The sequence below is a fragment of the Drosophila miranda genome, chromosome XR (genome assembly GCF_003369915.1).
Source record: "Drosophila miranda strain MSH22 chromosome XR, D.miranda_PacBio2.1, whole genome shotgun sequence".
Lineage (NCBI taxonomy): Eukaryota > Metazoa > Arthropoda > Insecta > Diptera > Drosophilidae > Drosophila > Drosophila miranda.
The window spans coordinates 267,218-292,181 of NC_046674.1; the positions used below are offsets into that span (position 1 = coordinate 267,218).

A 24,964-nucleotide genomic window follows, 5' to 3' on the forward strand; every position below is an offset into this window, starting at 1 on the left:
TGCTGCCTGCCTGTTCTGCCACAATCTCCAGTGACTGTTGATGCCTGCCCTGCCACAATCTTCACCGTCTAATGCTGCTGCTTTTAAGTGACAGGCAAGCGGCGTCTCTGCAGCAAAACGCTAATAGGCGTGGCGTTTCAGTTTTCAAAAGAAATACCAAAAGATATTCTCAAATGAAACTGAATATGGGGCTGCAAAAGCATCACAAAGAGAGAGATTTTTCCGAGGCAGAAACTTTATTTGTTTCAGCTGCAACTGCCACGGGGGTCTGGGCTAGCTGCTGAAGGGTTAGAAAGTAAACGAGAACCAGGACTAGAACTAAAAGCAGAAGGCACACAGCTTTGTGTAGGAGAGGGCAGGGGGCCCGAGAGAGCCTTGTAAGACATTGTAGCGTAAGGCAGGGTTTCCTGTCAAATGCATTGTGGGGTGCGATAGGGGTGGGGTAGGGATCTTATGGTTTACACTCTCTCACCTAATGGGATTTTCTCGGTTAATGATGGCTGTGCGCTGACTCCTCCAATTCCTGCTCCTCTACTGCTGCTGTGGCTGCTGCTGCTGCCTTGGCTCCATGTTAGCCATAATAAAAAGCTTGGCCAAAGGCAGCTCAACTTTAAGCCGTGGCGCATTTTGCAGCCGTCTGTTTAGATGTGCCCCTCCTTGTTGTTGCTTGCTGCTGTCCTGCCCCTTATTGTTGCCTGCCTTCCTGCTCACTGCCTATGGACAGAGTCTTCCGCTACTTCGGCTTTTACTGGTTCTTCTTGCTTTTGCCTAATTTCTGTTGTTGCTGCACTAAGTTGCTGTTGCTGTTGCTGCTACTGTCGTCGCTGGCATTTTTGATCCTTTTGCTGCTGCTGCTGCTGCGGCATTTGCCGAGTTTGGGTTCTCTGGAAGGAAATCAGAGAGAGAGAGAGAGAGAGAGAGAGAGAGAAAGAGAGAGAGAGAGAGAGAGAGGAATACTCATATATTATAAGTGTAGATTTTCAACAGGTGGAAGGTATGTGAATCATGGAAATTATGTGTTCTCCAAGAGTAGGTCCTCTTACTGGCATGCGAGTGTCCCTGTTTATTGGTTAAAATTAGGGGCAGTCATGGTGGGGCGGGGGGGCACGTGTTGACTTGCACGTGTCCTCGCCACCTGGCAGCACAATGGGAAACAGTCGCCACACAGCCGTACTTTCTGCTGATGCGAGCACCATTTATATGTTGCTGCCACGCTGCCAGTCCCCTGTGCGACTGTTTTAGTGTGTGTGTGTTTGTGTGTGTGTGTTCAGTGAACTTTATGCAAATATGCCACACACACTCAGCCTATATGCAGGTGTGTGTGTACGTGTGGCATTCAACTCGCGGGATCTTTCTCTGTCTCTGTCTCTTTCTTTGTCCCTTTCTCTGGTTTTGTGTCGCGTGTGGAGTGTGTCACCGTGCCAGCGAGCAGCAGCAGCAGCAGCAGCAGCAGCTTGTGTCCCTTATTGTTGCCTCTGCCCCGTGTGCACTGTGTTTTCCCTCTCACCTGCGCCCCCCCCCCCTCCACCCCCCCACCCATCCCCTACACGCCCTCTGCGTCGTTATCCTTTCGCTTCGCTGAATTTTTTTTCTGCTGATTTTGCGCTTATTTTAAATGTCTTTTATGCTTTTCCTTTTTGCTTTTGTTTTTTCTGTTTTTGTTGTTGTTTGTTTGTTTGTTTTCTTTTGGTTTTTTTATGCTTCTTATTGTTAATTATTTTAAATTGAAAAGCTCAGAGCCCCGCGAATGACTGAATGAGTCAATGAATAGCTGGATGGTTGACTGTCAGAATGGCACCACTCCCCCACGCCCCCTGCGATGTCAGTGGTCTCTCAAAAATGTCCGTTTCTCCGTGCACATTCATCCGGTCCCCGCCCTTTTCACTTGCCACACCCCGCCCTGCATGTATTGGAATTTTATTTCTGGGATTTCTGGCTTACTTTTTTTTGTTGGCCTCCCTTTTCGGCTTTGCATTCGCATGGGACTTTAAAGAGTGGTTTAATTTTTGAAATTGTTTTTAAAATCGGCTTATTGGGGACATGCCACACACACACACTCACACACACACAGAAACGATGCTGTAGCGGGGGCATTTTATATGGAATTCGCCCATGTTAGGCAGGAAAACGCGTCAATTCACATGATTCGGCGACCAAGCGATTTTAGATCGAAAAAGGAAAATTTTCGAATTTTAGGAGTAGCAAAAAAAAGGTAACTGATTGATAAATGTAGCTTATGGTTGATGAGATTCTGTTGGTAAGAATTCCTCAGCCAAGTTTACCTCAGTAAAAATCAACACCACTATACCCTTTAATCATACCCTACCTAAAACACACCTCTCAATAAAAGAAACTAAATTGAATAAAAATATACCGTGATAGTCGCCAAGTTTCGATTCAAAGACCGCAGAATAGTTCTACTACTCATTACATTCGTTCGGTTCAGTATTGATTTACAATTTATTTGTTAAACAAAATTAAATCAAGTAAGGCATCCCCAATAAATACCAAAAGATTTATTTATTTGATTTATTTGATGTCAGGAACCAAACCTTACAAAGGCCAAGTCCGACATGAGATCTTCATAGGCCTAGATGACCATCGACCAACGACTGTAGAGCTATTAAAATGATTTGAACCACTGAACGATGCGCCGAATGGAAATCAGCGTTACCTCTTTTTGTAATTTCCACACTTTCGGCTTACGATTGCCTTGGTTGCGACAATGAAGAATGACTTTCCTCTGTGATTCTTTCTGTTTTCTGCTTTATTACTCGTAAACCTTTATGTTCTACTGTAAATTTGAGCGATTTGGCGATCATTGGCGGTATTTTGAGATTGAATATAGGACAGTTTTACAATACAAATACAAAATTTGGAATACAACAATTTATTTTTTATTTTTTTATCTAATATATACAATTTTCGTGTCACAAATTTTGTTGCTGAACTCCTCCGACATGGCTCGACCGATTTTCGTGAAATTTTGTGTGCTTATCGGTTTGGTCTGCGCATCGGCCAACATCTACTTTTCATTCCGATCAGACCACTCCTTCGTGTACCTCCCAATCACCTATGTCCTTTTTTTTGGGAGGTACCCGAAGGAATGGGCAGATCGTGTCAAGATTTGGTATGCAAATGTTTTGTTCACGCCCTTATGTTTTGACAAAGTTTGATTCAGATTGATTAGTTTTGAGGTATAGCATCGTGGGATGCGCCCATCGCCTTCTGGAGCTGCTGTAAAACCCAGAAAATTTTTACTACGATTACCTCCTTCCCATAGCCAAAGCCTTGAAAGCTCTCCCTCATTCTGTACATGCGAGTATTTTCCCCCCTTGTGCAAAATGTTCCACTTTGAAGTTTGTGTGTGTGTGTGTGTTTTCCCGTCTGAAACCCGTTCTTTAATCATAGCTCTGTTACAGGGAACTAAATCCATGGACAAAAGCTGCCCATGAGAGCTGGCCCTTTCTTTGTGACTCTTTCCCTTCATTCATTCATTTATTCATTCATTCGTTGGTTCATTCATTAACCATTCATTAACCAGCATAAAACCACCTGAGTGAACAGTTGCAGTGTCTGGTTGGATGTCTTTTTTTGCAAAGCCCTTTAGGGCGGCCATTGGATGCTGCGGGGGGCAAGCGACATTCCCATCAGATGAGCATACTCATCGTCGGAGATGGCATCGTACGGTGGAACGGGGATAACGGGGCGATTATTTAGCGGAAACTGTGGGCGGTTGGGGGGATGGGTTAATAGGTTAACAGGCGCTTAATATTCATTGTAGTCCAGACCTCGTCTCCGTTTTGCACTCTTGAAAGTTTATTCGTTATAATGACGATGGCAAAAACTAATTCAAAGTGCGAGAGTGAAAAGCCGACGAGAAGAGAGAAGAGAAGAGCCGGACCTGAACCTGGACCTGGTCCTGGTCCTGAGAGCAGGCCAGTTTCTACATTAAACGAATGATCCCCACTTAATTAAATTTAAATTAGAAGCCTAAAAGTTGAACGTCACGAACGTTTAAGTGCCTCTTTTGGGGTTCCTGCTTGGATTATTTAGAAGCCTAAACTAAAAACGAATGAAACGAATGAATGGGCATTTAGACCAGGAAGAAGTCTCCTCGTCTCGTCGGCTGCTGCTGCTCTTGCTGTTGCTGGAGGCGGCAGGCAGCCCATGGAGGTAGGCTCATGCATCCGTGGCCATGGCAGGCACTTTCATTAATTAAATAATTATTTTGTAGCCACTTGCTGATTACTTTTTGCTCTCGGACTCTCTATTCATTCGTAACTTAACACAGATACAGATAGAGATACAGATACTGGATATGAGAGCCGAGAAAGCAAAAAAGGAGTCTACTGCTGAGACTCAGGAGCTTACTGACCTTTGTGAGTGTTTCAGTAGGAAATATTCATTGCGGGATTCGTGGACCCCAAGGACTGGCTTGTCCTTTTTTGGGGAAAAAAGAAACGAAGTGAAAAAATTATATTCTTCGTTGAGTTTTGTGGCACGTGCCGTGGGACAAAAAAAAAAAACAAAAACAAAAAGCTATGCGGCAGGTATTTAGCGAATCCCGACGTGAGATAAAAATGTAACAGGAAAATTATTAGGCCGCTGATAAAATCCATAATATAAAGAGGCCTGCCTGCCGCCTGTTCTCTCATTTGCATTTCAATGAGGTGATTAGTATGCCAATGTCATGCCGAAAGAATGGCGAACGGACGGACGGACGGACGCCTATAATTTAAAATGGCTTCAGGTAGGAGATGGTTATTAAATTTTGGAGAATATTTAAAAGCCGATTGGAGCACTAAACAATGAATTTTCCTATTTATTGAGTAATACCAAGCAAATTACCCATTCATCGACTCGATTGCAGAATATGATTGTAATCGGTTGATTGCTATAGCTGGAATTAAGTAAATAACACCCGTCTTTTCGAACAAAATGAGTGCTAGAGCAATACAATTTTGAATTGCATACTTATATGGATGTCAGCGGAAATCGAACACATCTCCGAATGTTCGAATATTCATGATGGCATTTGCACAGAATATTCAATGAAACCTCATATTTCATGCCATTTTAATTGCTTTAATTTCGAACATTTCGCTAAAGAATTTTTCACCAATCAGTGGGCTTTCTGACGACAGCTGTCTCGATAATTGATAATTTGTAGTATGGTAGAATATGGGGATGTTCAATAAAGTGGAGTGCCGTCTTATACCATGCCAACAAATGCCAAAGTCACAAATAATGAGGACAAATTCCGCTGTTTATAGATTTAATGCTCATCAATACACGAGTACATGGAATAAAAGACCCGGATAGGGATAGGGACCCCCTCTACTAAGAAATTGCCTCTGTCTTTTAGGGAAGAGGGGTGGAGGCTTTGGAGGGGCGGGGTCTCTACAACAAATTGCGACAACTTACAAAAAAGCAGGCCATGCTGCTACTTCTCTTGGGCTTTCTTTGGTCTTCCTTGCGTTTTTTTTTGTTTTTTTTTTATTATTGGTCGCACACAACGTTAAAGTTAAATGGCGGCTTTTGCGGCCTAACTTCTTTTTTTGTGGTATTTTGTTTTTTTTTTGGGCCAGAGAGCGATTTTTTGAGAATTGGCTCTTAACAGACTTTTTACAAAATTTGCATAAGCCGTGGCACACAGTTCTCAAAACTGATTGCCGCTACTTTATTATCACGTAATGCCACAAAAAAAAAAGTGTCAAGGGGCAACGGGGGCAAGCGGATCGGATTGGATCCCGTTCCGGGTGCTTGCCTTTTGTTTTATCACTCGACTCTCGGCATCAAAATCAGAGATTCGGTCAGACGCAGACCCATCGTCGTCTTTATTTCCGTGTCTCCGTTCCGTTTCGGGATATCGCTATCTTCGGTGTTTCAGTGTCTCGGTGTCAGTGTCGGTAACGGTGTCGCTCTGCGTTTTCCATTTTGTCCACCCCGTGACGAAAGCAAACACACACACACACACACAAGGCGACAGGCAGTGTCCGCCGTAATCGTCCTGTTTGACGCGCGCACGACTGAGTACTGAAGTAAGGAGCAGCAACAGCAGCAGCAGCATCCAAGCTACAGCCTTTAGCCACACGGGCGACAAAGCTACAAAAAATACGAGACTCTCTGTGGTTCGGGTATCTCCCGAATGTGTACTAAAAAAGGGCGGCACTGACAGAGAGAGAGAGAGAGAGAGCATTTTGTCTGCAAAGAGGAGACGACTACCCGAAGGTGGCTGGAGTATGTTTCTTTGGCAGATGCAAAGTGTTACTGACCTATTAACCGTTTTATATTCAAGTTTACTCTTTGACCAAGAGAGCAACAGCAGCAGCAACAGCAGTAGGAGAAACAGCAGCAGCAGCAGCAGCAACAGCAGTAGGAGAAACAGCAGCAGCAGCAACAGCAGCAGCAGCAGCAACAGCAGCAGCAGCAGAAACAGCAGCAGCAGCCGAGGCAGGCAACAGCTGTACCCAAAGAGTGGTAAAAACTTGTCGCTTTGACTTTTAGCAATGCCTGATATTGGCAATTTTTTCTAATTCGCCTAGCAATGGCAATTGCCAGCGAAACCCACAGAGCGTCTTACATGGCTACAATTATTGTGTTGTATGTTTCTAAGGTGGCGGGGAGTCTAAATGTACACACAAATTAATTTGTAGAGAGTCATCTAGTTATCAAACTAAATTATCAGATACGATCCCCACAGACACACACTGAGCATTTGTTAGAGCAAGGCTTAGAGGGGTCGGTCACCTTCTACAGCTGTTATTCGTGCGAATTTGCGTGCTTGGACGTAATACTTGCAAACGACAACAGAAAGATAACCGACTTCAAAGCAGGACGAGGGTGTTTTCTCGACCTAACCTTCATGAGCGTAGCAGATCCACATCGGGAGGAGAGCTTCCCGCGCCAAGACCTCGAACTGGGGCAATAGATTTCTGTAGAGGAGGTGACAGCGGCCACCAGGAGAACTGGAGACAAAAAGGCACCAGGGATCCCAAATAAGGCCTTAACGCTTGGAGCAACCACCAGACCAGATGCTCAACAGATGCCTACGGGAAGGAGTTTTTCCAGAGCAGTAGAAATTGCAACGGTTTTCCTTCTGCCCAAAGGAAATAAGCCCCTGGAGGAACCATCTTGATACCGGCCAATATATTTGTTGGATATTGTCGGACAAATCTTGGAGAGAATCATTCAATCAGATTCCCAATACGGAATTCGGAAGACCAAATCGACGGTGGACGCCATCAAAACAGTCACCGACATCGCGTCCAGAACGATCGAGGAAACCAGATGGAGATTTGGCACGAAGGAGTACTGCGCGATGGTGACCTTGGATATCCGTAATGCGTTCAACTCGGCGAACTGGACTCGGATAACTGAGGCTCTCGGGAGAATTGGAATTCCCACCTGCCTGCCTGGGATAATAGCCAGTTATCTGTCGGGTAGGATACTGAGGCACGAGACGGAGGATGGACGAAAGCTCTACAGGGTGACAGCCGGAGTTCCACAGAGGTCAGTACTAGCACCTGAGACTCCAGCTTTCACAGGGATGCACGCGGGACTGGACCTGGCTGGCCACAAAAGGGAGGCCGTACTCATCACGAGTCGGAAGAAGATGGAGATTGAACAGATTGAACTACCGGGCCCTTACTGAGTCAAAAGCCTTCCCGGATGCAGGCAACCCTCTCAAGGATGCTCCCCAATATTGGTGGACCCAAGGTAGGTCGACGCTTACTCCTGGCTAGAGGAATGGCCTCGATTCTGCTATACGCTGCGCCGGTGTGGTCTTCAACCCTATGTGGCAACATGAGTCTTCGACGAAAGATGTCAGGGCCATACAGACTCTGCGCTATTCGAGTAGTGTCCGGGTATAGGACTGTGTCGTATAACGCAGCCCTGGTCCTCGCGGCAATGATAACACTGGATATCCTAGCGATAGAGATGACGCAGGTACATGCAACGAGCACAGAGATGCGAACAACCGCATCGGTAGAAACCATCCAAGGGTCGGAAAGACTGGTGTCGATAGTAAAATGGCAGCGTTTATCTTTCAGATGGTTTTTTTTGTTGTTTTTTTTTGGAATTGCAATTAACGTTTTTAGACACATTTCTCTTTAATTTTTGGTAAGGTTGGCACTCATATTTGTCCATTGAAATGGCAGACGACCTTTGGCATACATGTGCCGCACAGCAACAGCAACACGGGGACACCCACGTATCATTGAGTCTCTCCTGCTGCTGCTTATCCTTGCCTGAAATTCCGCATCATGCAGTGCAAACACTTGTTAATTACTTTTATTATATCCACAGACTCACAGATCCACAGCTCCAGTTGCACAGTCACGCAATTCATCCACGGATGGTGGTGCCACCCCCCTGATGCCATGTGGGAGGTGGGCGAATGGCATTATTGCCTGCTGCTTTTGCTTTTAACGGAGTGCCAGTACCAGTGCCAGTGCCAGTCTCTGCCCCATTGCCCCTTACCAAAGCTGATGTGGTCGGCCGTAAACATGCGGCAACGGCAGCGGCAGTCCTCTTTCTGGATGGGGTACAAGGTACACGGAAGTAATTGCAATCAGCACCTTGGAAACTGGCAGCGGCAGGCATCCCCCCAAAAAAGACGGGCCATCCATTGCTACAGAAGATGTATTTATTTATGAAAAAGGCGGAGGCGCCACTTACGTTGCTTCAGCTGTATAACAGACGGTGCGTGCTTAAATCCCGAATGCCACACGCGGCCTCTTTTCGCGGACCACTCAGAGATCAAGCGAATGAATTTGATGCCTGCCACAAATTATACACGGGTGTCCTTGGGTAAAATTCTGTTAATAATAGAGTCTCCATCTAGTAGCAGGCTTTCTGGTGTTAAATGGTGACATGTGGCACGGTAGTACGGCTGACCAGACTAGCTGCAATTCATATACATATATGCTAATTAAGAATTCTTAATTTTAATTTATTTTTTTCACAAGAGAGAGAGAGAGAGGGAGAGCGAGGCCTACTACATCATTAAGCGGAAAAACTGTAGCATTTGCATGGATGTAATGGTGCGGATGTGTCCCCTGGCCCCCACATACACACACACACACACACCCTTATGGCACACACCTCTTGCGCGGGTTGTCTAAAGCCAATTTCGCAGCATTACGATTGCCACAAATTATGCGTCGGGTGGCTAGTTTGGGGCATGTGGCTTATTCCATGTGGAAATTAACGCGAATTGTGGCACTAACCAAATGATTGGCATTGTTTTCGTCACATGTCACGAATTGAGAGTCCAATTGAAATCAAATATGCAACAATTCAGAGAGTGACAGAGCCGTCAGAAGAGGCCGGGGCAGTGCGGAGCGATCACAGGTCACAGGTCGATTGCCTGTCACTTGAGATGCGTTCCGTGTGTCAGAGTCCATGTCCATCCATCCATCCACAGAGAGAAGTGTGGTAATAATTTAGCAACTAATTAAGAGACGGAAATGAAAGAGGATACGCAGATACACAGATACAGATTATTTTCCACATAGAGCGAGGATGGGAAAGGGAGAGCTACGCTTTTCCAATTAAATTTATAACTTATTTATGGTTGTGGCAGCCACAAGTAATCTTCTTTCGTTGGCATTAGGCGATGTAATAAAAATGATTGAAATATAATTGAGAATTGACATAAAAGTCAACACAGACGCACATACACACACACACACGCAAGTCTCTGCCTCACCCAGAGAGACAGAGAGCGAGAGAGAGAGAGAGAGAGAGCAAGAGAGAAAAACACATTCGTTCTATTCGTAGCTTATAAAATCCGGGGCAATGCTTGGCTTTTGAGGCAGGGATCCGGCAATGGCAGTGGCAGCGGCACTTACAATCAACGATTACCTTTCACACCTGCCATTGTGAAAATAAGCCATAAGCGGAAATTACATCAAAAGGATATTGTTATATCGATGAGGCAAGCAGCAGCAGGAGCAGCAGAAAAAAGGGAGCTGATGGACCTGGAGACGCAGGAGCACCAGCTGTAGCTGAAGGAGCCACCAGCTGTAGCCCGAAAAAGAATCGAAAAATAGCAAAAGAGAGAGAGAAAAAATAAAGTATGGAGCAAAAGGTGCCATAAAATAAATAACACAAGAAAAAACCAAATAAACATTTTGGCAAGAGGCAAAAGTCGATCCAGGATCCAGGAGCCAGGAACCCAGGGAGCCTATCTTTTGGGATGAGTGGGAGTGGGAGAGCGAGTGGGTTTTTGGGCGGTTTTTCTTGGCATAAAATAGACTTATCCTAATGAAAAAAGTCTTGCAGGCACATGTTAAGTAAGATATGTGGATACCATGAGGCACTGGCGTGATGGGGGGAAGTAGGCGCAGCCAAGGCTAGAAACTGGAACAACCGAAGCCCCAAAGCGAAGGACGATTCCTAGCCCCCGTCTCAAAGGATAAGTAGTATCTTTAAGGCGTTGAAACGTTAAAAGTTAAAGCCAATGGAAATGGCAAATAGTGAAAGCAGAACCCCTAAGCGGCTTATAGGAGCGAATGGCAATGGCAACAGGAACGATATCCATCCCCAGACATCAGGCACAGAAGGAGCAGGAGCACAAGCAGAAGGTCCTTCGTGTAGGATATGCCGTGTTTCATGTTTTCCCTCCTCCTGATATGATAAGAATTTAAATTGAAATAGTTTTTACCTTCTCTTGTTGATGACTAATTTTGTAATTTATGCAAAAGGCTCTAGCTTCGCAATTTACATAAGCAAATGAATGCCTTACCCAAAAGGAGACACAGAAACGTGCAGCAGACCCTTTCCTCTTGTGTGTGAATGTGGCACAAAAACACACACAAAAACTTCAAACAGGTAAGCGGCATAAAGAATTCACATCCGTATTCCATGCATTCCTTACTTCTTTTTGGGTCAATTGTTGGACAGAACCGAAAACCGAGAACCTATGGCCATTTCAGGCTTGAGAAAAAGCCTCTTGAAACCACTCAAGTGCTCGCGGGCGGGCCTTTTGGCGCCTTTTGGCGAGCTTCATTTTTGTCCGTAGGTGGCTCCGTAGTAGTCCTTTTGTCTTAGCCGGTGGTGCGGGAACTGTTTGCACTGGGCATTTCCATTGTGTCAGTGACAGTCCTAGCAGGCGACAGGCAAAAGCCAAAAGGAGTCAAGTGTTCATTATGCTTCATGCTTGCAGATGCCACGGCTGCCGTTGCCGCTGCCGCTGATACTTGAGCTGTGTGAAAAACTGAAGAAGCCACTAGCAGATAAGCAACGCGATGGGGGGTGGGAAAGAAACGGGGTAAATAGAAAAGCACCACAGAGAGAGAGAGAGAGAGAGAGAGAGAGAGAGAGAGAGAGACAGACTGTGGTGGCAGCTGCTCCTTGTGGCAGTTGCAGTTGCAGCCATTCCATTGTTATTATTGTGGCCTCTGGGTGGCCTCTTGCGGCGCCCCTTGTCGCCTGCCACTGACTGCTCGAGGGGCCCTCCCTCCCTCCCGACCACTAGTCCGCAGATCTGTCTGTTTGATTATTTTTCGAGCAGAATTTAATTAGCAATTGAAGGAAGTTACAGTTACTGTTACTATAACAGTTACAATTACAAAATTTAATGCATAAATCAAATGACAGCGACACTTTTTTGGAAAGGAAGTGCCCACAGGGCACGGCACGGACTCCCAACGACCTAATTGCCAAATGACCTGCATTTTTGTGCTCAAGATACAACGATGGAGTAGCTGCGAGGGCACGGCAACGGCAACAAGCGGAAGAAACGGGAGAAACGGGAGAAAAACAAAAATAAACAAAACGCCATCATGAAAACTGTTATGGGCTCTGTGTCTGTGGTACCCATTGTTAATCAGTGTGAGATTGTGGGGGCATGATGAGCTGTAGGGAAACGGTGGGCTTTGGATTTTGAGGTGGGGGAAGGTTAAGACTGTCAATCATCGAACCTCTAAGAAAAGTACAATTCCAAGTCAAATCATGGTTCAGCTGCAACCTGCTTGTTCTATAAGCGCTCAAGCGTAATGAAAATTTCGAGATCAAACATTTTCGAGGCCGCACTAAATTTAGGGGTTTGTTGCCGTTTCCGGTTGGTTGTTCTATCGATCAAATCAAACTCGAACTCGAACTGGAAGCGTCGATTCTTTTCGATCAGACCTTCTGCTTGAACCAGTAACATGATCGAGTGAATCAAACATGTTCGATTTATTTGACTTATACAAAAACTGCGAGTAGGAGATGGCTTGCCCCGAAAAACTCTCGATTGCTAGTTGCAGGAGCTCTCTCTCTGATCCTTGGAAATTCTATGGGTATGGCATAAGTCCTTTCGTTTTTCTTGCGATTGCCACCTTTTCATTTTTGTTTCAGTGCATGGCGGCTCTCGGCATGTTTTTCATTTTCCTTTTCAATTACACCACCGCGAAACGCCGTTCGCTCTGTTGGCGCATTTCTCATATATATGTATGTATGTACATCTTTCTTTTTTGTTTTTGTTTTGTTTTTGTAGGTCTGGACAGGATTGTTTGTGTAAGGGGGGGAGGGCATGGAGTAGAGTTGTGGGACTAGTGCCAGGTCGTAGATCCTTCCGCGGCTCCTTGCACGGCTCCATGCATTTAAGTCTAATTGCGAAGGGTCGGCAGCTAATGCTTCTGCTGCTGCATTGTCTGCGATATGATATTTCGCTTCGTTTTGGACTTCAGCGGGTGCTTAGGGCTAAGCGCATCAGCGTTCTCAGTTTAAGCCTTCTTTCATCTGCCAGTTGGGGATTGAAGAAGGGCGACGCGACTAAGAGGATGAGGAGGAGTAGCAGTAGAAGTGGGAGCAGGAGCAGAGAGTAATAAGGAAATCAAAAGTTGCACGCAAAAATATTGAGGGTAGGAAATGGCCAGCAAATGGCTCTGAAGATCGACCAAAAACTTGCCGACGGATGTCGCCTAAAGTGCTCCACTTCCGTTGGTCTTTCACTGTACTATCATTGCTCAGAGAGACAGAGAGAGAATGGGAGCGATACAAATTGATGGCCCTATATCTTAGCCTGGCCTTGACTCAATCTGCAGTCCTTCTCCATCTGTATTGGCCATTCTACCGTGTGGCTATATCTAACGAGGGGGAACGTTGTGAGTTTCTGCGGACACCGCAACTCTACAGTTATACCCGATACTTAGTCAGTATGGCTCTCCTCCGGCAGACGCCGCTAATATTAAACGACACGATGGACGGACGGACGGACAGACAGACGGACAGACAGACGGACAGACAGACAAACAGACAGACAGACAGACAGGGCTCAATCGACTCGGCTATTGATGCTGATCAAGAATATATATACTTTATGGGGTCGGAAACGATTCCTTCTGGACGTTGCACACATCCACTTTTACCACAAATCTAATATACCCCAATACACATTTTAAGTATCGGGTATAATAAACCAAATTTTCGTTAGCTCATTAAAATTGCAGTCGTGCCAAAAGTCCTTGCCCCCGCCGCCGCTGCCACCGCCTTGTGTGCGTGAACATTTTCGTACTGCGGATGCAATAAAGTGCAGGATTTATGTCTCCTGCCTGCCTGCTTGCCAGTCCGAGTGCCTGCCTCTGCCGCCTAGCAATTGAATTAAATTTCCACATTGCAGCAACAATCGCGTGGCATCTTGAGGGGGTGCCACGCAGGACGACGACTGTCCTGTCTGCAGTAATAACTGTAATTTTTGGCAAATGCGAAAGCCCTCCCCATCATACGGCAACATTTGACTCGTCCTTTCCTTGCACTTCCTTCATCTTGAGGATGTGTGTGCAGTCACATTACAATATGTTCGTCCAGAGTTGTGTGCATGATATTTATTTCTTAATATATGCACACAGACACCCAAAAATGTTCTCCCTTAACATTTCAAAGATCCTTTCCTTTCGTTCTGGTCTGGTGTCTGGTTTTGTCATTTTGCGCCATGAATTACTTAAGCAGCAGCAGCAGGACAATTTATTGTTGCATGCATTGGCATTAGTTATTACGATTAAATGTAATTATTTCTATGCCAAGCAGCCATTGAGACCAGCAACAATGTGTATTCATTCATCTATTCACCTGCTTTAAGGTATTTACTCTTGCAAATTCCTTATTTAAATTCGCTCTAACCTGTAGGAAAGGAATGCTGGTCTGGCAATGCAGTCCGAAGGTTGAGGGAACAGAAATCCATAATTAAATATGCAAAATAAGTGACAATGTTTCAAGTTATTAAAATCGAATTTGTTGCGCGGAAATTAATTTACAATTTCACTCGAGGGATTTGCCGACAGGCAACCCAAAGAGAAGAACAAAAAAATTAGAATTAAATAAATAAACAGTCGAAACGTTTGGCATACCCCGTAATTGGCTTATTATATATTCAGCCTAAAAGTATGCATATAAAAGAGCGCTGCTTCAGGATCAATTCTGTTCAACGAGCCAAATGTTACTTATCCGATCAAAACCAGTTTCTGGAATCTAGTATATATGATTCCTTCTTATGATTCTGCGTTTGCGGACTAAAAAAACAAAAATATCAATAAAACTGAACCTTTGCTCTTTTTTTTTGCGTATAGATTTATGTATGTATATACCCGTTAGCACTCTCTTCGATTACAGGGCATCAATATAGATAGACTGCAAATCAGCTTATGTCCGTGTTCTAAATGTTAATTTGTAATTTTTTTTTTGTGTGTTTGCAATTTATTTTTAATAATTTATCCCGTGAAATATTCATCATTCATCTGTGGCTCTAAAAATTTCTACGGCAATTCTTTAAATGTTTGAACACTTTGGGGGGATGGGAGGAGGCGTAAACATGAGCGGCGAGTGCTGGCGGAAGCTTCTGCTGATTTTTGGCAAGCACATTCCATTGAATTTTGCTTTCGAAATTTATGGTTTAGAAAAATGTTGCCAAAAACTAGAACAGAATGGGTGGGTGCCGGGGCCGGGGCCGGGGCCGCCAGCAGAGATAATAGCTTTTGATTACAGTTTATGGATGTCGCCTTTAGCTTTTGGTAGAGTCGCCTCCAAAAACTTCACTTCACCCCCCAGCCTTTGGGTGGTGGTGGGTGGGCGACACAATGGCGACAGCAACTAGGACTTTCCACTAGGACTAGCTCTGTTGGGGCTTAGGTTTTTTGTGTGTGTGAGTGTGCTTGTGTGTGTGTGCGAAATGGGGAAAATGTATGGCAGGCGTTTGCAATTATTGAAATTGTTCCATGGCCCAGACCCGACCAGAATCCAATTGACTTTTATGCAAATGAAATTACGCGATTGCCTTTCGTTTTTCTGCCATTCCCGGAGTTCGCTTTCGCTTCGGCATTGATTTTTATTTACCGCTCTCTGGAAAAATTAAGTGCAAAAACAAGGGAAAAACACGGCGGAGCCACATTTTCATAACGTAAGTGAATAGAAAATTGAATCAAATCTAATAATAAATGCTTTTATGCAGCCCTTAAGCACTCTGAAAAGATGACGACAATGCAGACGACTACGACTACGACGACGACGACGACGAGGATGGTCATGAAGCGGGTGGTGGGGGACGGGGGGCGATGCTGATGGTGCTGCGGATGGTGTCCTCTATTTTGTTCCTTTAGCCCAGAGATTGGTGTCGCTCCGACATGCTCCAATAGCCAGAGAAATGTGCAATGTCGTTGCCTCCTTGGCTTTGGTTTCGTTTTGCCCGCTGGCAGAGAGCATGCATGAATGGCAGCAGCAGCAGGATGGGAGAGTGTATTAGTGTGTGGCATGCCCCATTTGGCTGGCTGCTGGCTTCTGCTGCTGCTGTGCTGCTATTTGTTGAGTTTCTCTATCTCTCTCTGCAGTTACTTAAGCATGTGGCCCGCGCTGCGAATTTTTTACATGTCCCTTGGCCGCCTGTCTTTCAATTTGATTTGGTCCCAGTCCTTAAACAGTCCTTAAATGAGTTTTCATTCTGCTGTCTTTGTTGTCTGACTGGTCTGTCTCTCTTGTCCATCTTTTAACTACTACTTTAACTTGCAATTCATTTAGCTTTTGCATTGCAAATGAAAAAGACACAGAGCTGATGCAGCCTGTCCCAGTCCCTGCTCCTGCTCCTGCTCCTGTCACGAAGCAGACCAAGATGAAGTGCTCTCGCTGTGAATTGTGGCTTTCTTCCATAGTTATCCATTTCATATGGCAGCCTGGCAGCTTGGCAGCCTGGCAGCCTGACAGGGCCGGCTCCTGCCTCCTGCTCCTCAATTTTAATATTTCAGAAACACAGGGAAACAAAAGCCATTTGGTCCGGCCATAAAACGAGCTCTGCTTCTACAAATTGATGCCTTTACTTGGGCTCTACGAGCACGTGGCTTTCGAAAATAAAGGTGCGTGAATTTAAGAGCTTCCGAAGATGGGCGAGACTCCACTCTAGCATCGTAAATGATGCAATAAACATCTGATGAGAGCTAGGCGAAAATTTAAAGAGGTTTGGGCATCCAAATAAATGTTGAAATAACTCTAAAAAACATCTATCAATTCTCATTTCATAATTTAACACTTTATTGATATGAACTGAACTTCAGCTGCACATAAATTGGCAGAGGCAGAGCAGAAGCAGCCATCGTTTATCAGTCGCCATTCGCGATTCATAGAAATTCATACTTACAGCTGCTCTTGCTCCTCCTGAAACTGCTTTATGGCCAGCCAGCCACTTGGCAGTGGCATCCAGGGTCTTTATTTATTAGTTGGACTTTTGAAAATATCGCATATTTATATTGTATTCATTGTGGCTGCTTCTGTTGGTGTTGCTGCCTGCCTGCCTGGCTGCTTTAATATTTATTTCCGCTTCTGCTGTCTCCATCTCCCTCTCCTTCTGGCTGTAGTTTTGTTTGTGCAACTCGGTTGTCCCTCAAGCCTTCTCTCTTTGCCTCTCTGCCGCTCTGCAGCTGTGTACTCATTACTTCACTTGCGGCGTACGTAATTCAAGTTGGGGGATACGGAAGCGAAAACACACACACACACACAGATACTTGTACACACACACACACACACACACACACACACACACACACACACGGATGCAAGCACAAACAGGCCGACAATTGAGAATGACACAGTTTTGTCGCCCTCTATGTGTGTGTGTATTTTTCCTACACCCTGTACTCAAAGAGTTACGTTCGAGTATATAAAACTTCTGTGGATAAAGTACATATATGTAATATATATTATATATATGTATATAATTTATAATTGATATATATATTGATATAAGAGAGTTGCAAGCGCAAAATCATTAAGGATGATTATATCTACTAATTTACAAAATCGAATTAAAATCGGTTTATTTTCATGGCCATAATGAGCAAAACAAGATGTCATTTGGCTGATTGAAACCCGGGCTCTTCGAACCAAATTTTCAGTGCATACTTTTAGCATGCATATGCAAATCAATTACTGGTTATTATAGGGTAACCCTCCTCGTTGCCAATTATTGTCCTTCCAATTTTTATCCGTATTATTGTATACATATTGTATACATATGTATATTATTTTCTCACTGGAAGCTGTAACTAGTCTTCGTCGTCGTCGTCGTCGTCGTCGGCATCGGTGTTGTGTTCCGCTACTAAAGATTTATGTGTTAAATGCTGCCGCTATTGCTGCTGCTTCAAATGTAATTTACAGACAGAGCCTGTGTAAATTTATGCCGGCCCCCAAAGCCAGAGAGGCCGAACCGAACCCCGGAGATCCAGACGCTGTCTGAGCGTTTTTTAAAAGCACTGACGATGACAAAAATCAAATAAACTTGCATATGAATTTCACAAAAATAATAATGTTTTCCAGCGGAAAATGCTTGCAAATTGATGCAATTACATTACATTACAAACATGTTGGCGGTGCCTGAAATTGTCTAGTTTTCGCTGTGTCTTTTTCTGTCAAATGTCATGAACCGAGGCGGTGTGCGTTGAGGTTGCGCCTCTCAGACTCTTCACTTGGGCTTGGGCTTTAGTTGATGGCCCAGACATGCCAGACATGCGCTCGCACTTCAAAACTGACATTTGGACGGTTTTTCCCAGGGTCTACCCACAGGCCATGGCCATGATGGCCCAACTTCTGGCATGCCTGTGCCACTGGCTTCCTCTATGGCTCCTGTTCTTTTTCGTCTTTTTTTACGCTTTTCGTTATCCTTTTTAGATATTCATATTTTTCCATTGATGATATTTTCACTACTTTCGTATGCATTACACGTACGGCATCCGCACACACACACACAATCTCACACTATGTATGTCTGCATCTTTGTGCAGATGTGTGTTTGTGTGCGCGTGTGAGAGGTCCTGAAGGGATCTGCCTTTTTTGGGGCGTGTATTAACTCTACCCGGCCGTGTGCGTTCGTCCTGTCTCTGTGTCTCTCTCTGGCTCTGTGTGTGTGTGAGAAATTTGCATATTTTTTGACTTAACACATCCTTCAAAAATTGCGAATCGCGTTTGCGATAGCTTTAGCGTTTCCTTGACGTCTTTCCGCTACTCTCTTCCAGCATTTTTCCTTTACTCTTTTTGGGGGCTTTTATTTGCTTTTTGTTTTTTGCTTTTTGCTTGTGTTTCTTTTTCCATTTGCTTTGGGGGTCTACGAATAGTTCAAAAGTTAAATACATTAAAAGGAAAGTGAGAGAAGCTTTAAAATTTATTCAGGTCTCGTTCCCTCTCTCTCTCTCTTTTGATGGGACTCTCGTGTATGTAGACAGAATTGAATTGGCCTATTCCCCTAGTGGCCTGGACTGGACATTTGTGTGTCTGTCCGTCTGTGTCTTATATAAATTGATTTCACAGTAACTTTAACTAGTTTTTCGCGTGGTATTTAAATTTCATTCCGATTCAAGAAAACAGCCACAAGGATGTGAAGGCTTGGGGGGATGTATGCTGGGTGCTCTCAAGACAAGTGGCGCTAATCCTTGACTTTGCTGCTAATGCACGTCGTATGTCAAACACCAAAAACGTTTACTTCCCATGCCCCAACTCCTCCCCTATACCCATCTCCCCCCTCAGGCAACCCGCACAAGTAACGCAATTTATATGCCCTTTTCAGTGGCTGCTGATGCTGCTGATGCTGCTGCTGCTCTGTTTGTCTTGGCAGAGCGTCTTGTGCGTCGTCTCTCTGTATCCTCCCCTTCTCTGCCCTCCTCTATGCCGCTTTGTGTGCCATGCATTTTTCTGCACTTTTGACTTTTAAGCGTGCACTTGGCCAAGGCTCTGCCTGCCTCCTGCCTGCCAGCCTGCATCTCCATGGCAGAGCTCGTTTTCTGTACGCGTTGTTTGTCTTAAGGGATATGTATGCTTCCCTGCATCCCAGACTCAATCTTCCTCTCACCCTCTCTCTCACTCTCTCTCTCTAGCTCTCTCTTTCTTTCCGCTGCTGCAGCACTCTGCCGTAGGCATTTTGATAAGAAAAACAAACAGGAAAAACACTCACACACATACATACATACTCCTAGTCTCGTACTCGTATACTCGCATATGAGGGCTCTGGCGCTCTCAAGTGTCATTTATGCGTTTTAATGCTGGGGGAATTTAATTTTCAAATTAAGTAAATAAGTTTGTGTAAAAAGTTGTGTGTGGATCTTCTTCTTATGCGAGGGCCCTCTCTGCGCTGCGTCCCATTTGGCTGCTCATTTTAGTTGCTGCAGCAGTAATAAACTTTTTGCATTGACAGTTTTCCCAGAGAGAGAGAGAGAGAGAGAAAGAGCATACTTAACGGCATAAGAAACACATGAAAGATAAGCGAAATTATGTATAGGTACATATTTATATGTATTAGAGCTCTGCATGAATGGCAACAAATACCGGCATTTTAATTAACAATGCGCAAAATGAATTGAATGAATTCGAATGGTGCGCCGATGGAGTTTGAGTGTGTAAGTGCAATGACAAATGTACATATGTATGTATAGCTCCTAAATACAACATTCAAACAACGTGGCACGAATTGTTAGGAGAGGGGCTGTTTCCGAATTCATTCGAATGCATTGTATTTTGTGCTAAAGGAAAGATGGGAGTTTTTATAGAATTCTAAGTTTAAAAATATATATTAAAAAGCTGATTTGCCAACAGTGCAGTCTCAGCATTTCAGTTGTTGATTTGCTGTGCATAAGGAAACGAAGAAAAAGAAGAAAAAAAAGCCCAGGCAGACCGCGCAGGCAAAAATTCGATTAATTCGAATGACTCAAGCTATTCCGTCGCATTCATTCTAACTCATACAACTGATGGCTGAAAACTATGAAGCCCACACTCACACTCGTATTCCTATAGACACAATTTATTGTGTGCGTCGCACTCATTCAACTCAATTCAATTCGAATGCATCCTATTGGACTTATGTTTTGAGTGGAGCCATACAGATCTCCAATACATACATATGTATATGTATGTAAGTTCTCGACGCAAGGTTACCCTTTTATATTTGCATCCCCCCTTGCGCATTTTTATTCGATTTAAAATTGATTCCTTGAGCACACCTCCTTCAGAGTTTCTTTTGATATACAGAGAGAGAGAGAGAGAGAGAGAGAGAGGGAGGGAGGGAGAGAGAAAGGGAGAGACTCGATTCCGTTTTGGTCCGCCCTCAGTTGTTCATCTGACTGCACATAATGGCAGAGATACGTTGGCGACGCGTCCTCGCTTTGAAGTAATTTTCGATACGTTTATAGATTGCTTTTTCGCCACCCACATCCCCTCTAGGAGCAGCAGCAGCAGAGGAGCCTTCTCCATTCGGCTTTTGGCATTTCCGGGCAATTTTCTTTAGCTCCCATTGGCTATTGTATCCAATTTGCAATTATGTTTCAATCAATTTTATTGCCATCTAATCTGCGGAACAGAATAGATTGCTTTTTTGTTCCCGGAGATCATAGCGAAACCATCACCTGCTCCCGGGGCAACCCAAGACGAGGATACTACTACTCGTACAAGTGTAAGGGGATACGATTTTAAATTCCAATTGCGAGAGCATTGGACCAGCGACTATTTATGCTACTTGGCCTCTTGACTTTCTGCTACCTCTCTCGCCCTGCACTCTGCCCTCTGGGCCCTGGTCAATTGTCACTTTATCTTGTTAGGCTCAAGTGCGGAATAAATTGGAATATCACTCGTAAATGGCGTTGCTTGTTAGCCATGTGCCGTGTGCCGTGTGCCGTGTGCAGTGCTAACAAGACTTAAAAGTCACACAAATCCCCGCTTGGAGACTCATTACGGAGGCATCCATTCCCCATGTGTGTGTTTGTTTGTGTGAGCATCCAGCTGGGAGAAATGACAGCCGGGAGGTGTAGAGACGTCGCCTGCTGCATGCAGCTAATTGGCTCTGGACTCGGGAATTCTCGGTGTTTTCGTAACAAAATAAGAGCCCACAGCTGGTGTAGCAAAAAATAAGTTACCAGACCACATTAGGCTTAGATACTTTTTTCTTTATAGCCGATACTCAAAGAGAGTATAAGGGTATATTAGATTTGTATAAGTATAAGGGTAAGGAGTATAAGGGTATATTCGATTTGTGGGGAAAGTGGATGTGTGTACCGATGCAAGGAAGAAAGAAGGAAGCGTTTCCGACATACATACATATATTATGGATCCGTAGCAATAGCCGAGTCGATTCAGCCATGTCTGTCTGTTGGACGCATAGCTCTCAGTGACAATAAGAGCTAGAGCAACGAAATGTTGTATCTAGACACCTGTAATATTATGCTAAATATGTTTGTTTCAAAATTTTGCACCGCCCCTTTCCTTCCCCATAACGAACGAAAATCTGTGGCATCCACAATGTTGAACATACGATAAAACCAACAATGCAGAATCGTAGTCCTTTTGGACTGCCAAATCTGGATCATATCGGATTTTCAACCATCAAAAAATCAATTTGCTGTGGCTACGCCAACCCAGCCACGGGCTTACTAATACTCCCTCTCTCTCTCTCGCTCACACACTCTTCAGTGTACAATGTGTGCGCCCTTTGGCGGAGAGATGCCATACTGACTGAGTTTTGGGTATAAATGTAAAGTCGCGGCCATAGCAACGACTCACAACGTTCCCCCTCGCTTATATGTAATTATTTTTCACTGAAGTTTGGCACACAAAGAACTCCAGTTCCGATAAAAAACAGAAAATATATATGTACATACATACATACATACATATGTACATACATATGTACAAATGTTTAGACAGACAGTTGAGTAGCTTGAATTTTTTGTGTGTTTTCTTTCTGGATCTTCATCTACGAGCTTTGCTCCTCCCACGCACAATAAATGCTTTCGCAACTGCTTTGCTCAACTGCTCTCGCAGCAACAACTACAACAATAAGCCGCTACTCTCGACTCCCGATTCCAAGCTGCCCTGAGTTTGGCCTTAATCATGGATGTGGCCCGCAATAATTGCATGTTCTTATCCCTCTGTCGATCAAGTACGATCATGTTCGTTTCTTTTGCGAGCTGCGCTACAAACTTGCTCTCCCAGCAACAACTGTGCGCTGCACTTAGCTGAGGTGAGGACTCTCGCTCTGAGGCCTCGCTCTTAGAAATGGCAAGACATTTGCATTAAGCTTAAGAATAACCAACGGGAACTCTCTAAGCAACAGCAACTGTCGCTCTCAGGCCTTCCTCTCAGCAAAAAAGTTTTAGGAATAATCAGCGAGACTATATTTTGTCTTTAAATGGATGCATTCTACCCTTCTAGAGCAAAAGCCAAGCCAACAACACACGCAAGAATTGCAAAAACAAAAATCTCTCAAATTCTCTCACCGATTACAGTTCGGAAAGAGAGAGCTAAGTCAAGTTTAAGCTCTCAGCGCAGCCACATGTTTTTTCGTCTGGTGGAGTTAAAACCTTGATTTAGGGTTTAAGGAAAAGTAAAAAAGGATCACAGCATGTCTAAAAAGATTGCTTTTTATACATAAATATGTACATATACATATTTACATACAAAACTATGTGAAAAAGGAAACAAAAAAGGCAATTGCTTCGTAGTTTTAGCGCTGCTTCCAGCGCATGAGTGGGAATACAAGTGGAAGGAAAGAAGGCAAGAAAAAACAAAAACGTCTCCATGGCATGATGCGCTTCAGCTTGAGTTGTTTTTTTGTTGTTCTTTTCTGTGAGAGTGAGAGTAAGTGCTGGACGGTCATTAAGACGGCAAGAAGTGACAAGCGGCAAGCAGTGCAAGGTAATATGGGCAAGAAGTGAGTGAAAGTGCGTGAGTGAAAAGAAAAACAATAAAACCGCAAGAGTTAAATAAAGAGCTTAAAGACCAGTACGTACGACATTTACGAGGTCTTTCTTTTTTTTTGTAATTTACCTCAAAGGAGAAAAGCAAAAGAGAGAAAATCGCAGAAAATTTTAGGTGAGTCTACCTTATATTATTACATATTTACATTACAGTTTTGCATTGAATTCTACATTTTGGTTGCGAAAAATGCTTTTATCGAACTGCTTGAATATTATATCTGTGTCATATCAATCGAAAAGGCAAAGAACATACGATGAACATATCGTGTCGGGCGTGAGAGACGAGCCTGCTGCAAAGAGTATCAAAATGTTTGGCCTCCGTGTAGAGGCCTGCCTTCGATTTAGTGATTGTGGTTCCATAAATAATTGCAATAATCGCTAGCCAAAATAAATTTAAATACTTAAACCGAAGCCCGGCTCTGCGTTCCATTGTGGGGCAGCATCGATTACATACCGTCTGGTCTGGTCGGTAGGACCCCAAATTGCATTTGGCAAAACATTTATCATCAATTAATGGCATTACTAAATGTTTGCCTCGAAACTTCGCGCTACCGAAAAATATTATTGTTATAAATGCAAGGCCATAAATAATACCCAAAAATACTACCGTTCATTGTGTGCACACGCACAAATATGCACACACACACCACACCCTCGTCTGAGTACGAGTACGAGTTCGAATGGAGTATTGAATGGAATGGAATTTATGGCACATTTTAAATTCAATTGGATATTGTGCGTTCTCTGCTTGTGCGGGATATTTATTTTTTAAGCCATGGGCAGAGCGTCAGCAAATATTGCTATTAATTCTTAATAATAATGGTAATAAAAGGGAAATTCCCAGTGTGCCAGTGCCCCAGTGTCTGTCTGTCCGACAGATGACGACTGGCTCTGCTCCACTAAGGGCTGCATTTTATTTATGGCATTACATTTTGCACTTTTATTGTTTTTAAATTTATTTATTAAAATATTTTTCATTTTGCGGCTTAAGAGAATATTTATATGTAAAGCCTCTCATGCCTCTCATGCCTCTCCTGCCTCTACTGTCTGACTCTCTCTCTCTCTCTCTGTCCCCCTTTCTCGCCAATACCTTGAAATAAGTTTTGTAAATTATTGTAGAATGTTCCAATGTGGGTGGGGTTGAGTGTTGCTGCGGCTGCATTTTAATAGTAGTGCTTTATTTAATTACACATAAACGCCGCAGGCAACAGCGGGAGCAAGCAGCATGTGGCGACCAGGGTATTTTAATTAATCTGCAATCATGAAAATGAGGCAGGAATCGCAGACGATTGTTACACCCTATCGGGTACTATAACTATCAAGTGAGCCATGACAAATACTTTTGAAGTGTATACAGATTTCGAAATTTAAACAGAAACCAAAATATTATCCGAAATAAGTTTAACTAAAAATTTAGGTTACTGAAACTAAAATCATGTTTGGCGATTGGCGTTGCGAAAGAATTGCAACGTTTCCTGCACTGGGGATCCTTGATTGGCTTTAGCTTGATGTCCTTCGTGACCTTGACAACCGTACACGCTAATGGCATTTGGTGGCTCCCAGGGGAGTCGCTTTCCGCTGCCATTAACTTCGTTCTGATTTTGTTTGTCAATTTTATCACCGTGTATAACTTTGTCATGCCGATGGTGATGGCGGGGATCGCGACAACGTGGCTATCAATCATCAGTCCGTCGATCAGAAGAAGTCCAAGACCGGACTCAAGCCAAGAAGCGCAAATGTAAGCCCAGCACTTTGGC

The 24,964-nt window shown here is 44.0% G+C and overlaps 1 protein-coding gene across 1 annotated transcript in view; it reads right to left on the minus strand.

Annotated features, from left to right (window-relative positions):
• Window positions 1-6,021, minus strand: part of LOC108153565 (glutamate receptor 1) — a 28,214-nt gene extending 22,193 nt beyond the window's left edge. Inside the window, exons 1-2 of the mRNA XM_033387284.1 lie at window positions 5,428-6,021; window positions 473-884 (exon numbers count right to left, since the gene is read on the minus strand). Of these exons, the coding sequence (XP_033243175.1) occupies window positions 473-626 (154 nt within the window). The 5' untranslated portion in view covers window positions 627-884; window positions 5,428-6,021. The remainder of the gene's footprint in view (window positions 1-472; window positions 885-5,427) is intronic.
• Between the last annotated feature and the right edge of the window lie 18,943 nt (window positions 6,022-24,964).